Genomic DNA, 16,867 nt, shown 5'->3' with positions numbered 1-16,867 from the left:
TATTATTTAAAATAATTAATTCTAAAAAAATAAAAGTAAGTTTAAAAATATATTATCGTATAAAATAATATATTTTGATATCTTTGAATTTATATAATATAATAATCATATAAATTTGTTCTAATTTTTGCGAACAAAAAAGGCTGTTATAATTCATCTTAAAACACTAATATCGTTTGAAAACAAAGAGTCGCAGGAACTATGATTGAACCTAGGGCTTCGTCTAACGGAATCTTTGCTCATAAAATTATTCTTAAGGGTAGTAGAAAATTCTTCGGGTGGAGTCATGTATTTAGTCTGATTACAATCTATCACATTTTTGTTGTGGTTAGTGTTATGTGATTTGGGCTTAGGCACGCCATTATATCGGGTAAATAATGCAACATTCTTATATGAGGGAGGAGATATAAGTTTTTTTCTCATGTGCTTTTTGTTGTTTATAAGTGAAGGTAGTTTTGGGGGGATAAATGATCTTGGTAAAGAAAGGTGGTTAAAGTGCGGAAGGCAATCACTTTTTATGTCTTTCTTGTTTAAAAAAAATAAATAAAGGATGTAAGGAGTACAATACAATAAGTTTTTTATGTAACGATGATAAAAATACTTATCTTATAGATACATTCTTAAAAATAAATCTTAGCTAAAATTATTTTTTTAAAAAAAACCATAGAATTTTGTGAATTACATTACATTGAAACCTATTCATTGTATTAATAAAAGGTTCGCAACTTTTTTGCGGGTATTAAAAGTATGATCTCAAAAGAAAAACATATAAATAATATCAGACTTTTATTAGGAGGGATTCTAGATGTTGAAGGAGCCCCACCACCAAAATTAGAGTCTTCGGATAATTCATCCGTTTCACTATTTGACGATGATTTAGACAATATCAAAGGTCTTTTATGGCTATTTAAATTTTTTTTAAAAATAAAAGATATAAAAATTATATGATTAAATATTATATTTTTTACTAAATATATTACATTACCCCATGTCCTAATTGAAGCGTAAGAGTATTTTAATATTAATTTCCATGGGTGATTTTGAGATTAACGTTTAAAAAAACACTCCAAATTAGGACACAGAATTAGGCCTAAAACGAATTATTTGTTATTTGATATTCGATTCAATTCGATTCGTATTTTACGAATACGAATAACACAATTATTCGATTCGAAATTTCGAATCGAATATGAATAATGAGGAAAATTATTCGTATTATTCTAAATTATTTATATATAAATATTCGTAATTATTCGCAAATATTTTATTGCAAGTAAAATAAAAAGAAGTAATTAAATTTTCCTAGTGGATATCATTTCGTTTTATTTTATTTTATTTCCTATTATCAAATATCAAATCATAACAAGTTATATTTGCTGAAAAAGTTTAATGGAAGAAAAGGAAAAGCTTCAAAGTAAAATATAATTATTTAATTGTTTCTCTTTAATAATTTTTGATGTTATGAACAAGTCAAAACATTTTTATAGAGTGTGCCTCTTTCCCATATTCTCGAGCTCCTGGCAGATAAATAACTAAATTTTTTTGACTAGTTCTTATTATTTGATAAGGAAAATCCTTTTCCCATTTAGTAACCTTATTTTTGGCAAATTTTAAAGACAATCTAATTCAGATAGTGCATTATAATATCTTCATCCTCTATTACATTGTCATTATCACCTCTAAAAATTATATTAATAATTAAATAAAGGAAATTTATGCTACTAAAGTATTTTTAATAAATAAAATCTATAATGAAATACTTTCTAAAATTTTGTTATATTTTATATGCAAAAATGACAATTAGTTTGGAGAATCCTTAAAAGTGTCATCTTTAAACATCTGTAAAAATTTTTTTGCAAAATATTTTATAAGCTTTAGAAAAATTTTCGAATCGAATATTCGACGAATCGAAACGAATAATGATTTTATTATTCGTACGAATACGAATAGCGCAATTATTCGATTCGTTTTTTTGTAGGCCTACACAGAATTAGACGCTTTTTATGTAAAATAAAAATTAAGATAACTTTAATTTTGGTTCATTTTTAACTATGACATGTGGAACAGTTGATTTACCAGGTTTGGCGTAGGGTATCTTAACGACAGTAGGAGGTTTCTTGAAGTTTTCAACTTGAACTAAATAATACATTTTTATTAAATGTATGTAATGTAATTGTTACTAATAAATGTACAAAGAGTAAGTATAATAATTAATTATTTTGGGGGAATTTTATTTAAAATGTTAAACTTAAACGATGAGTTTGAGCATTTGCCCACATTAATTTTTTTTTTAAATCCTTTTGCTCAAATTAAAAAAATAAACAAAGAAGAAATTTGAAAAAATTCATTGCATGATAATAATTAATAAATGAATGAGGAAAACTTGAAGAATTAGAAGGCCGAAAAAAGTCGTCTTTGTAGTTTATTTTAAATGTTTGCTTCAGAGTCGCGTTGAAAATATCTTCTCTTAAAAGTTCGTAATCTGGCATCTCCTCGTATTTCAAGCGATTGAAGTATTGAAAGTATTTTTGAATTTCAACTGGCAGAAAAAGTATTATAAGTTGGGAAAAAAAATCGAGTTTAAGAATTATAAATTTACATGTAAATGCTTTTTTTTAAACAAGATTAAATTATAAATATTATACTAATAAGCCCTAAGATCTAAATTCCTTATAGTAATGGTACTAGTACCTATGGATTAATAATGTGGAGGAAAATAGGGCTCTGGCTGAGATACGAAGTACTGGAATTCATTTACTTAAAAAGTTTTATAAATTAATTAGTCACGGTTTAGTCAAACTTGATATACCAAACTTATTTAATATTTCCATAAACAGTGACATAAAAATATATAAGTGCTAGTGAACGCCTGATTATTGCATGGTATTTATAACGTGTAATGAAGCTAAATCAAAGAGGACTGATATTTCGGAATGCTATGTTTATATTGTGTGGAAGAGAAAGCAAATAGAATTTCTATTTAAAGGCATTAAGAGTATAGAAAGTCATTTAAATGTATCAGATGAGCTAGTAAAAAATTTCATTACTGAAGTCGTGAGGGTTACTGATGGATAATGGCCGTGAGACTAGGTTATGATGAGAAAAGTTGTTTGCCTATGCTCCATAACTAAGAAAAAAAAGTTGAAACTGCATAAAATAATATGGAAGTTAGAAAATTATTACCTAATATAAATTGCTAAATTTGATACAAATACATTAATTTATTAAAAAGAGGATCATAATGAAACGTTCTTAGTTACCGGGAAAATATATTAAATGGAATTATTGTTCAAGCTTGGCTTAAACTGGACTTTAAAGTCAGTAAGTGTCGTAACGACAAACTTTTCCGTTTATCATCATGAATGAACATTATGCGATTATATTATTTATTTTTAGTTGTATCGCGTTAATATTTAAAATTTTTAGATTATAAATTTTGAATTTGAAGTAATTAGGTGTTGCAATTTTTTTAGTTATTTTTATTTTATATTATTTTTAGTGAATTTCGGCATGATTTTGGGAAATTATAATTTTAATTAATGTATTTTTAACTTGTTTTTTTATATATTATTTTTTTACAAGTTTTTCGTTTTTTGTTATAAAAATTTATATTGGAAATTCATTGTTTTATTCGTATTTTGAGGAACAATATTTTGAGGGAAAGAGGCGGACACCATAATAATAAGTATGCCTTAACCCATGAGTACATGCCATAAAATTTACGACACGATTAAACTGGCAATGGTAACTAGATAGATTTGATAGAGACTTGGGACATCTTATAAGGAATAAAACTAATCATATCTTTTCTTTGACAGACATAAAAATATTCCAGACCTGAAAGTAACGAACTTAAAAAATTGTATTAAATCTATCTACCCCCCCCCCCCCCCAAATCCCAGTATCCATGGATGACTCCAAGGCTTAAAATGATGCTTACGGCTAGGAGAAGAAAATAAGATCATATAAAATTGGAAATAGATGAAGGATGGGGCGTATGTTAAGATGAGCGCAGGAGGAAGCGAAAGAGGATGTAGTTAATAAAAGAGAGCATCCCACCTTCCCAAACTAGGCGTTTAAATCTACTTACAATTGAGATGGTAAAATAGAAAGATGATGGTGATGCCCTCCGAGGTCAAATAACATCTTCATTGGTGAAAGATATTTAACAGACCATTGTGGAATAAAGGATTTGGCAAGGATATTGAATGAATATGATAGCAAATGAAGATATGCCGAGAGATAAACATAATAAAAATAGAAGTGTATTAGAAAAATCTAAATCAATAAATAAAGTAAAGCAAATATAGATAAATAGCTATCAATTAAAATTATAAAAAAATATATAATTTATTCTAACCAGGAAATGGATTATTTTTAAAACAGGCTTTCATCAACAATGGTATATTTTTGAGATATCTAAGTGATTGGGGAAGAAAAAAAATTAATTATAAGGATATATTTTTTTTATAGAATTGACCATAATCAAATTGAAAAAAAGCTTTTACTTGATTTTTTCTTTCATAACTAATTCTGGATTGTTTGTGAAGGTATTGGTTTCCCAAGGCAGTTTCCCTACACTCCATCTTAACAAATTGTAGCCTAAAACTTCCAAGTCTGATCTTCTTGAAGGTTCTATATATTTATTTATTATAAGATTATATATTTTTCTTCGTCTCATTTACTCTATCGTTTATTCATTCTTTAGAAATGTATAAAAATAATATAACCTGTACCATTGTGGGCATCGATACTAGTAAACTCTACGGTTCCATCGTGACCTTTCTTATTATCGATTTTAAAAGTTTTGTGTTTTTCGCCTTCAAACTTGTATTTTGACACCAAGCCATAGTCTAACAAAAATATCTTTCAATTTAAAAAAAAACAACATTTTATTTATAAAAAAAATAAAATTCAGATTTATAAAAAAATATAGGAACAAATAAAATACTTGATGTAAATGTGATTTGCTAATTCCAGGAACAATGTTCGAGGCTTTAATGTCAGAATGAACATACCCCTTTTCGTGAATGTATTGGAGAGCATAAAGCTAGGTATAAAAATATAATTCATAAATTATTATAGTTAGTTTAAAAAAAATAACTAAAGTATTACCAATCTGATCGCTATATGACATATCATAGACCTTAAGTTAGCATTACACTTGTTGTGAACATTGGGATTAAAAATGGTCTTCTCCAAATCTGGTCCAAATCTTTCCATGATCAAAAACCTATATTTATTTTGTGAGGAGGCTAAGGTGTGACTACCGCAAGCTATGTAATAGGGAATCGCTAAGGATAAAATCTTCCTGACACTATTGTGATTATGTATCCACTCTTCAACTTAATTTAAATTATTTAATATAAAAATCAATTTCTGATAACAAAATAAGGGCCAGATGTGTATGATATAATTAGTGCTGTAAACGTTACTTCAAAAAAAAACGCTTTACTCGTTATGCGTAAAAAAAGGAACGCGTTGCCGTTACTCGTTATCTTGAGAAAAATGAACACGTTTCGCTATTCAATAAATAAAAACGCGATATTCGTTAATTACTTATATAAATTAAATATTATATATATAAATTTTTTCCCCCATAGATAATAAAAATAAAATTATACAAAAATAATGTATTATAAGTTCATTTTGAAATAATTTTTTATTTATTCTTAACAATAATTGATTTTAAAACTTTTGATCAGAAAAATAAGAACGCTTAGTGCTTAATAGTTTTCACAGTGCTGAACCCAAATTCGATTGGCGAAGAGGGTGGAAGTGGGGAGTGTTGTATATTATTTAATATATAAAATTTCCAATTGGATGAATCAATAAAAAAATATTTAACCCTTCATGGCACAGGTGAATCAATTGTTAATTTAAAATTTTATGACAGCTTTTGCCAAGAGAATTAAAAAGTGACAAATTATTTTAAAATGACATAATATATTTAAAAAAATTATTTAAATACATTTGATGTTGTATAAAGTAAAAAAAAAGTGCATAAGCTTAATATATCAATGCTAAAACAGATGAAAAAAGTTTGTGAACCCTGAGCTCAAAAAACCTTTATAACTCATGAACTACCAAACAAAATCAAAATTAAATTTGCACATATATATTTTACCTAAAAATATTAAGCAACTAAAAGATCCAGACAAATATATCAAAAGATTTTTAGTATTTTTTAAATGACTGTGTTTACATACTCCCACCTGTGTTATAAAGGGTTAAAGAATGATCTTTAATTTTCAAATTTTTTCTATTAGATCCTCTTCACAAGAATCTTCATTCAGATTCTCATCAAATTATTTTTATCTAGAATTTAACCTGAATTCATATTTTTACCTTCTTATATTTTTTAGATTTGAGCTGGACATTGATGTTTAAATATTTGAATTTGGGCAAAATCCACACTTACAAATGGAATTAATGTCTTTAAATATGTTCTGGGACTTGGGCAGAGTTAAATCATCTTCATATGAAGAAAAAGGTACTACTGACATATAGTATTTGGGTTATTCCATACCAAATCGATAACTTTTCGGCCCGACCTTTTTAATTTCGATAAAATTTTGTATGCTGAGAGAATATCATTTAATAGCATCGAATCCAAAATTTTAGCTTCCTAGTAATGATAGTTCCAAAGATATCAATGGTCAAAAGTGTCAAAAATGACCTATTTTCGAAGAATACGATTTTTTGAAATTGAGATAAGTTAAAAAATAATGATTTTAAAAATATAAGTTATATGTCATTTAATAACTTTATTAAAGGCCTTTTATTAAATATTAAGGATTTTTTTGAAATAATATTGTTGCGGTTTTTATTTACGTTATAAAATTTAAACATAAAAATTCCGGGTGTTTCGCTTTCCAAATTTTTTTGAATTTAATATTTTCTTATTCTCTAACCTTATATCTATTCATAAAAAAAAATTGAACTTGGGACAGCCATGGTTTTTTTTGTTATTACGATTAAAATAATCAAAAAATAAATATTTTTTTCAAAAATAGATGGCGCTCCTTTCTAAAATAAAGTGTTTTGTTATAATTATTATTTTTTTTAAACTTTTTTTCATTTTTAAAAATAAATAATAAAATTTTCCAGCATTCAGGAAAAAATATTTTATTGATCGTTTGATAGGCTTACTTATTATTATTGCTATATTGATAACTTGTAAAAATTAGTTATTATAATAAATGATTGAATTTCCTAAAAAGATAGTTAAGATTCCGATATCTCCTACAAGAAAATATAATAATTAATTGTTGAAAGATAAAAGCAAGTTTTCATGCACTTGACCTAATATTAATTAATTTTTATTTTACAAATATTTTGATATTAATTATATTTCTTCTTAAAATTATTTATAATGTATAAATATAAATGCGTAAATCCTTTTAAAGAATCAAAACACTTTAATTATGAAAAGAACTTGCGTAAAGTCATGACGTGAATGACACAATATCCAAACATTGAGGCGGAACACTATATTTGTGATAAATGTCGCAAACGGTTATCACAAAAAAATATTGAAAATATAAATTCTGATAGAATTTGTAAATAACACACAGCATCAACATCAATAGATAAAATCAATATAACTCTAAATGAAATTGGAATATCTCCTATTAAGAAAAAAAACTAACCGATGCTGAACATTCTGCCTCCTAATTGGAGCGCAAATAAAATAAAAACGACATTCAACGCTAGATATCATATGCCATATAATTCCAAAATCATTTTAGAAGAAAAGGGGATTCTTTCAACTCCAATCGAAAGCCTGCAAAATATCTCAATAAAAAAACAGTTGATATTGTTAAAAAATTTTTTTTGCAATGATGAAATTAGTAGGGTATTACCAGGAAAAAAAGATTGCATATCTATCATTGATAAGGGGGAACGAGTGAACGCTCAAAAAAGGTAAAGTTCATAATAATTTGAAATATATAATCATTTTAAGGCGAGTAATTCAAACTTAACAATTGGATTTTCAAAATTTGCTAGCTTAAGACCAAAAATTGTATATTAGCAGGGGCTAGCCGAACAAATAGTGTATGTGTTTGTAGCATACACCAGAATATTAATCTTATGATTTTAGGCTGTGAATTAGCAACATTGACTAAAAATGGTGAGGATACATTAACAACTTATAGAGATGTTATAGACAGAATGATTTGCAATCCCCCGTTACCCACTTGTTATTTTGTTGACTGCAACGAATGTCCTGACTCGGCACTCTTAAAAGAACCCATCGGAAAATTATTTATAAAAAATGATATAGCACTTGTTACGTTTAAACAATGGGTTTCGGTAGATAGAACAAATCTGGAGACTATTTCTCAATCTTCAGACGAATTTATTAATTATTTTTTCGATAAAATGAATATTCTCATAAGCCATTCATTTATTTGCTAACAAAGTTCATTTCACAATAACCTTAAAAATAGTTTAGAAAATAATCACTATCTAATTATTTGTGACTTTTCAGAAAATTATTCCTTTATTGTCCAAGACGAAGTTCAGGGTTATCATTGGACAACTTCGCAAGTTACGTTGCATCCATTCTCAATTTATTATAAAATAGGAGATCAAATAAACAATCTAAGTTGTATGGTAATATCAGAATCCTTAATTCATAATACTGTTTCATTCCATTTATTCCAATAGCATTTGATTCATTTTTTAAAAAATAAATTCGACACTCCACCAGAAAAAATTCACTATGGTTCAACAGCGCAATATAAAAATAGGAAAAACTTCATCAATGTTTGCTACCATGGTGTTCAAAAGGTTCTTTATTTATTTTTATAAAATTAAATAAAGCCATGGTAAAAGTGCCTGCGACGGCATAGGCGGCACAGTAAAACGGTTAGTTGCCAAGGCAAGCTTACAAAGACCTTATATTGATCAAATAATTACACCTTTACAATTTTATAAATATGCGAAAGAGCTATAAAAAATATAAATTTTTCTTATGCCAATATACCGTATGAGGAAGAAGAGATAAGGCTAAGTGATAGATTTAGTAAATCTATCTCAATACCCGGGACACAAAAAATTCATGCAGTGTTTCCGATTGGCTTAACTAAACTCAACACTAAACTATATTTTAATTCGCAGGCATTTATTGTGGAGATATCCACGTGAGGATCTGTTAATCGATGAGATTAGAAGATATGTAACATGTGCATATGAAAACGATTGGTGGTTAGGATTTGTACAAGAAGTGAATGTAATTAGAGATGAAGTAAAAATTAATTTTCTTCACCCTAAAGGACAGCAAATTCTTTTTTTTATCCAGCTGCACAAGATATCCTTTTCATACCAAAAAATAATATTTTAACATAAGTTAGCCCATCAACGGCTACTGGGCGTATATATATAATTTATCGCAAAACGAAATTATCATGGCGTCAAAAAAACTAAATTTTAATGTAAAGCCGAAAATAGGTAATATCTTTCATGAATTTTAATTTATCTATTATATCTTCAAAATTTATAAAATAATTTTTTGATAAATTAAAATTTTTTATAAAAAAAAATGATTATAACCGCAGCTAAATAATCCCATTTAATGATATTAATGCTGGAAAATCTTATTATTTATGTTCAAAAAAGTTAAAAAAAATAATTATTATAACAAAACACGTTATTTTATAAAGGAGCGCCATCTATTTTTGAAAAAAATATTTATTTTTTGATTTTTTAAATCGTAATAACTAAAAAACCCATGGCTGTCCCAAGTTTAAATTTTTTTATGAATAGATATAAGGTTGGAGAATAAGAAAATATTATATTCAAAAAAATTTGGAAAGCGAAACACCTGGAATTTTTATGTTTAAAATTTATAACGTAAATAAAAACCGCAACAATATTATTTCAAAAAAATCCTTAATATTTAATAAAAGGCCTTTAATAGAGTTACAAAATGACATAACTTATATTTTTAAAATCATTATTTTTTAACTTATATCTATTTCAAAAAATCGTATTTTTCAAAAGATCATTTTTGGCACTTTTGACCATTGATATCTCTGGAACTATGAGTACTAGGAAGCTAAAATTTTGGATTCGATGCTTTCAAATGGTATTCTCTCAGCATAGAAAATTTTATAGAAATTAAAAAGGTTGGGCCGAAAAGTTACCGATTTGGAATGGAATTACCCATTTATAATATAAAACACCTTGATTGATTCAATATTATTTAGATAAACAAAATTGTATAAAATTCAACAATAAAAATGTAATAAATAAAATAAAAATGAGAAACTTTGGTAGTTGGTATTAAAAACTCGGCTTAAATTATTTATAAAATTTTTAAAATGTCATAATATAAAATAAAATTATATTTTTTTCCTATATTTTTTAAGGAAAAAATGTGTAACGAACAATGTCTTGCATCATCGCTACTCAGAAAAAAATAAAAGAGTTACTCGTTACCCATGAAGTAACGAATGGCGTTCCTTTTCTTCAAAAATAATAAACTGATTAATAACGAACGACGTTACTTTTATCAAGGTTACTTTACAGCATTAAATATAATATATTTTTGATTATCAATGAAATAAATAATCACTTTGTTCTCTTTTACAACATCTTTGATAAAAATGCATCTCTGTAAACAATGGTCCATTGTTAAAAGGTTCCTTATTTATTTTTATAAAATTAAATAAAGCCATAATTTAAAATATTCTATCTGGATATTTGTACAGTGATGTACACCAATTTTTTTCACCAGTGCCAGGCCAGTACCAGATATAAATTTACAAAAAAAATTACAGTAATTCAGGCACAAGATCTTATATAAATAAAAATATTTATACTCATTTCATGTGGAATATAAAATTCAACAAAAATATTGTTATATTTTTTGAATGCTTTTTTAATACAACCTTTTAAAATTAGTGATACCTTGGATATTTGTTTAACTCATTTTTTGTTTAAGAAAAGAGAGGTGAAAAGAGAAAGAAAAGTATTCTTATCTATATTAAATTGTGAATGTCTGTATATGGAATTAAAATTTTGTAAAAATAATGACTACATTGTAACAGGTAATATCATGTAATAAGATTAGTTCAATATTTCTCTAATTAACATAACAAATTGAAGCTGAGTAATGGATTTAATACGAAATACAGAATCAAACTTCAACATATATTTAATTAAAGAAATACCCCCAAAAGTTGTGGCAAGTATATATATTTTGTTAACCATATTGTAAATATTTTTTAGAGACAAGAGGAAAAGTATTTTGGGAATATATTGATAAAAATATTCCTTTTATCTCAAAAAAGCTAGTTGAATTACGTTTGAATGTTATTTTGAGCTCTTGAGTTAGTGAAAACTTAAGGAAAAGAAGTAAATACTCATTTAGTAATTTTAATATAATATGGTCTATAAAATTAGCTTAATTAGACAAGATAATATTTAGTGTACGAAGTAGTAGTGCAACAAGTGAAAAATTTTTTTGTGGCAGGTTGGACAAGCCCAAAAATGTCAATAATTTATTATTTTTGCATTCTAATTATAATTTCAAACCTTTTTAAAATATTTGTTTTAGAATATTAGTATTTTATATACTTTTATCTATCCTTCAAACAAAATATTTGCATGTATATATATATTAAACAAAATAAAATATTTATCACATGAAGAATTCAGGACCAGGCAAAGTCAGAAGTTAATTTGGGGTGAGTGAGCAAAGAATATAATTCCATTTAAATAAGGATGACAATACAGCATATCTTATCATAAGATATTTGTAAATAATATTTTTGACCATAATCTTAAATTTTAATTATCATTGACAGAAATAAGACATATTGTGTTATGTATTAGGCTAATTGGTGAATTTTAAAATTCTATAGAAGTGATAATCAAGAAAGTTGAGTATTTTAATTTAACAACTCCCTAATATTATAAATAATTGTTTATTATGGTGTTAAACTACATATATTTTTAATAAGGTTTTTTATTTTTAAGAAAAACTGGTGTCAAGCGATTTTAAAAAAAGCTGGGCAACCTAAGTGAAAAAATAGAATTAGGATGAGAATAAATTTTACTGGGCAAAAGTGAAATCCCAATTGGTCAGGGTCATTTGTAGATTCTACCCATGACTGAAACATATTGCCAAGTTAATTTACAAATTTAAGAAAAACCACAAAAATGATTTACAAAAGAAATAGAAAAATCAGAAATAAAAAGATTTATTAATCCAATAAAATATTTATTAAAGTTACATTTAGTGTATATGCTTTAAAATATAAATATTTATCATATATACAAAATGTTAAAATTAATAAGAACTATGCTCACAATTTTGGCAACATATTCTAAATTGGTCTTAGATTGAGATAAATGAGGAATTGCTATATATTAATCAATTTTAAAAAGCTGTCAACATATATAACCTAAATAAATAGCACCAAAGCCTCCTATTCCAATTTGAACACCTAATTTCCATTTATTTCCAACTAAATCTGTTAATATTTCATTCGCAGGAAATTTTTCAGGCAATTTATGTAAAATTTTGGGTTTCTTCTTAGCTAGAAAAAACGATATTCAAAATAATAAGTATAATATAAGTATATTACCCGGCATTCATAAAATTTGAAATTTTTACGAAAAATTAACCGCGCCTTGGATAAGGCTTTACCACAAGCGGTCGGAGATACAATAAAAATATTTTATATATCAGACGAATCGTCCATATTTACAAAGAAAGGATTGCTTCCCTTAATATTATTCCATCTCCAAATAACTTCTCCTTAAATTCAATAAATTATTGTATAACATAATGTAAACATAAAATTTTAACTTATGAATTTGAATATGGATTTTCATGGGTATAAAAATGAATGTATAAAACTAATAATTATATTATTGTATATTATTTTTCTATAAATAATACTAAAAAGTATTTTCATTCTCTGGCGTTTTTGAGAATATGATTTTCATATTGTTTATGTTTATTAACTGATATCTTTTTCACATGATCACACTGATCCTTTTTTAATATGATAAATTCAATATTAAATTTAAAATTAAATATATGTCTATAAATATGATATCAAGGTAATGATTAACAATAATCTATATAGATCATACATCACTTGTAAGTTCAGTTGGATTTTTATATATTCCCTTTGAGTATTATGGTAATGAAATTGAAGGCTAAGAAAGCTGTTAATATGTTGCAGAGTTGTTAATCGATACTTTTAAAAGTAGCACGCTACCGCTATCGCTATTTGTCAAAAAAGTAGCTCGCTATTAGCTATTATTTTTCAAAAATAGCTTTAGCTACTTTTTATAAAAAAAATTTAGAAACAAATTTGTTATATTTTTTTGCTTAGAATATTATTGTATAGTAAATATATAAAAATCAACATTTATAAATATTACAGTTAGTTTTGATTATAATGTAATAAAAATAAATATTTATGGTAATTTGTTGCATTTTATAAGTTTTTACCTAGTGTTATGTGTCCAACTATCTGCCGTGGTACATATATATGATAACTCTACTATTAGAGTATCTTTCATCACTTTAAAGTTATCTGCTATTTTACTCATTAGTGGCTGGCGACATAAAATTGTTGTACGAGGGTATAGAGTTTTAATCATCATGGTAAATGATGTATTATCAACCAAGGACATTGGCTGAACTGTAACAATTATAAAATCAACAATAACATTATAGGCCAATTTTTGAGAAATATTGTCATTTGTATTATTAATTAATTTGGTTTGAATTGAATTAGTCTTTTTGGATGGAGAGTCGCCTATGCCAAAATTATTTAGATGTTTCTCCATTTCCTTAAAGCTATTGGTATGAACAATCTTATAAAATAAATACTATTAGAATGTAAAAATGACAATTTACCTTTTGGTGTTTCTTGAGGTTATAACTGGATTGATTTGAGGAAATATATTTTTTGAAGCCAGTTATGTTTTTTATATTTATTTTAAAAAAAATTTCAAATCTAGGGAATGAGAAATTTGTATTATAGCTATTAAAAACATTTTCTTCCCTGGTATTTTCCATTTCTTTAATATCATTGTCTGAATCACTTTCAACGATTTGGATATCCATAGGCGATGACATAAATCATTAACCCGTGATTTAGGTTTGTAATACAAATGAAAATATAAATTACAAATTGAAAATATATTTCTATTTCAAAATTAAATAATAAATCATAAAAATTATAATTAATTATGATATTATATTTAAATTTTCATGTTTATACTTACCTTCATTATATTTTTTTAAAAAAAGTAGCGCGCTAAAAAATTAAATAATTATAAAAAAAGTAGCCGCTATTAGCTATAGCTACCAAAAAAGTTAGCGCGCTACTTTAACAACTCTGATATGTTGCATAACACCCATATTTTTCTGAAGTAATTAGTGTGTAAGTGATTTTCTTTATACATATGGGAGTGTTGTTAAAGAGCCTGATTCGTGTAGACTTTAAAAATGGCTCGATTAAGATTATAACCAAAATAAAATTATGGAAGCCTAAAGCTTTTGCTCATAGCTGGCAGAAATAATTAGACATATATCTAAATTTCAATGTTACATAATATTATTTCAGCTAAAATCTTAATCTGGCCGTTTTGAAAAATCGACCCAAATCAGGGTTTTTAACAACACTACATATGGGTAATATTATTATCTTTTATATTATAAAATAATCAAATATTCTTTTCTGCGAATATTTAATGTTGATAAAAAAAACTTTTGCTCACTCTGAATTTATTATTAACATAAAAATGATAGATATTTTTATAAATAGATTATATTTAAATTATATTAATTTGATTTTTTATCACCATCATATTGCCAAGATTAATATAAATTTTTTCTGTTTTTGGTAGATAAATTTGCAGCAAATTTATCCACATTGCAATCATTTATGGTTTGGATAATTCTGGCTTTTATTATTTCACTTTAATAACAATACATATATGACTTTTTCCTTTGTAATAGTTTTTTTCTTTGAGTTGGCTTCCATTAATCGAATTTAATAGGTTATTCTTGTTAATATTTTATTATTTGGAACAGTAATATCAGGATATGTTAAATATAGGGGAAGAAAATGAGGAGCTACATGTTTGTATAGCAAGCCTCACCAGGACTATAATTTAAACGTCCATAGGTAATATAAAAAGATTTGGACAAAAAGTCTACACCCGAAAATTGCGCATATAATTCTCACTTCTTGTGTATATAATATATATACTATTCTATATTTATTCAATTTAACTGGCCTTTTATATTATATCAAATATAAATGCGCTATACTAATATATAACAAATATATTATTCAAATAACGTAGAATATTATAACCTTATAAATATACGAAATATAACAATAACGTATTGACTTTCCAATTTATTCTTATATTTGGCAATCGCTTCTAAGGGTGCAGACAAGAAATATCAGATAAAAATATGTCAGTGTCATAAGATAAATAAAAATAATGATAATTATTATAAACATCTATTTAAAACTAATATGTGTGAATCATAGTAAAGCCAAATTCAATACGTTTGACGATAATGGTTATAATGAGTAATAAATGTGGGTTAAGTTATAACCTAGATGAAAGTTGTCTAGTCACAATTGCAGCATATAACAAATGTAAGAAAATTGGTATTGTGCAATTTGTTGCAAATCAAAGAACTTAAATTATATTTGAGCCGCAAAAAATACAGATATTTCTCATTCTTTTTTTGATATATTAAAATTTTTATTTAATTTAAATTTGAGTTAAACTATTAAAAATTTTTCTTTTAAATTTCCCACTAATAATATTAATAGTACTGTATATGTATAACCCGTTGGTATAGTCTTTAATAAAATTTAATCCTAGCCAGTACTGGGAAAAACTTAATTTTACAAAGTTGAAAGATATTAAATGTAAACAGCGTCTACATGACAGGATTTTCACTGGATGCAAACCCCCTTCAAAAACCTTTGCCTACCCCCCTAAAAAATTATCTAAAGGATTTATTTTTTAGATAATAATTTCAATTAAATCCTCCATTATTTACAATGAATTTATTATTATAATTTTATGAGCTTGCTGAAATATCTAAACCTTTTAAATGTAATTTAAAAGGATAGCAGAAAGTTTTATTTGGAAAACAATATGTAAAATTGTTTGCAATATATATATTTAATCGATGAATTGTATTATAATAGTTCTATAATAAAAGTAATAATTTTTACAAAATAAATTTTGTACTATTTCATCTCAAAATTCAATAGATAATCCCCCCAAAAATTTATCCTACCCCCATTAAAGCCGCCTACCCCTACCCCCCTCAAAAAATAGGATACAAACTGTTCCTACCCCTCCCGCTCATGTAGACGCTGAATGTAAATCTAAACGAGTATCCTAAAGCAATGTATCCTTTAGCAATAACTATTGATAAGCTGCGAGGCAAAATAATTTGGGGACTAGGTCCTAATTTTATTTGTTAAAAAAAATAAGTTTAGGTTTTTGCCTATCGTTAAAGTCATAGAAATTAGGTTGAATAAAAGTAGAAAATATTTTTATTATTAATATAAAATGGTAGCCACCATTTAAATCCTTATTTAAAATTAAATGGGATGATATTGATGATAAAAAAAATATTTGCAAAATCGGTTACTGCACATCCATTTTTAAGGACAGGGTTAATGAATTTGACCAGCCTTAGAAATCATCCTCTTTTATTGAAGAGGGCAATTATTTTTGTTTTAATAATATTCTTTCAAAAAATAATGAGGCTAATGAAATCGAGGTGGTGATATTTAATTATATTAAAGACAAATGTCTTGATACTCGCAGCTTACATAAATAGAAGCACATC

At 25.9% G+C, this 16,867-nt stretch overlaps 1 protein-coding gene and 1 long non-coding RNA gene across 3 annotated transcripts; one reads left to right on the top strand and one right to left on the bottom strand.

The window, feature by feature from the left end:
• Positions 1–126: 126 nt before the first annotated feature.
• Positions 127–12,738, bottom strand: LOC135931687 (serine/threonine-protein kinase VRK1-like). 2 transcript variants are annotated; one of them, XM_065468956.1, is made up of 13 exons: positions 12,600–12,738; positions 12,417–12,551; positions 12,322–12,374; positions 10,583–10,652; positions 5,116–5,345; positions 4,952–5,050; positions 4,731–4,866; positions 4,509–4,635; positions 4,361–4,419; positions 2,384–2,539; positions 2,028–2,136; positions 785–903; positions 127–521 (listed from the first exon to the last, which is right to left on the bottom strand). In XM_065468956.1, exons 1-13 carry the CDS (start codon positions 12,604–12,606, stop codon positions 154–156), a joined length of 1,668 nt encoding a protein of 555 aa, XP_065325028.1. In that variant the 5' UTR covers positions 12,607–12,738; the 3' UTR covers positions 127–153. The 2 variants fall into 2 exon arrangements, with proteins under 2 accessions (XP_065325028.1, XP_065325029.1); XM_065468957.1 differs by having other exon boundaries at positions 391–525.
• On the top strand, positions 10,777–11,353 carry LOC135931688 (uncharacterized). Its single transcript, XR_010573122.1, has 3 exons — positions 10,777–11,057; positions 11,116–11,198; positions 11,239–11,353. It is a non-coding gene; the product is annotated as an uncharacterized LOC135931688 (long non-coding RNA).
• Positions 12,739–16,867: the final 4,129 nt, after the last annotated feature.

The sequence above is a fragment of the Gordionus sp. m RMFG-2023 genome, chromosome 1 (genome assembly GCF_954871325.1).
Source record: "Gordionus sp. m RMFG-2023 chromosome 1, tfGorSpeb1-WG-v2, whole genome shotgun sequence".
NCBI lineage: Eukaryota > Metazoa > Nematomorpha > Gordioida > Chordodea > Parachordodidae > Gordionus > Gordionus sp. m RMFG-2023.
This window is presented reverse-complemented; position numbering and strand designations above follow the sequence as displayed.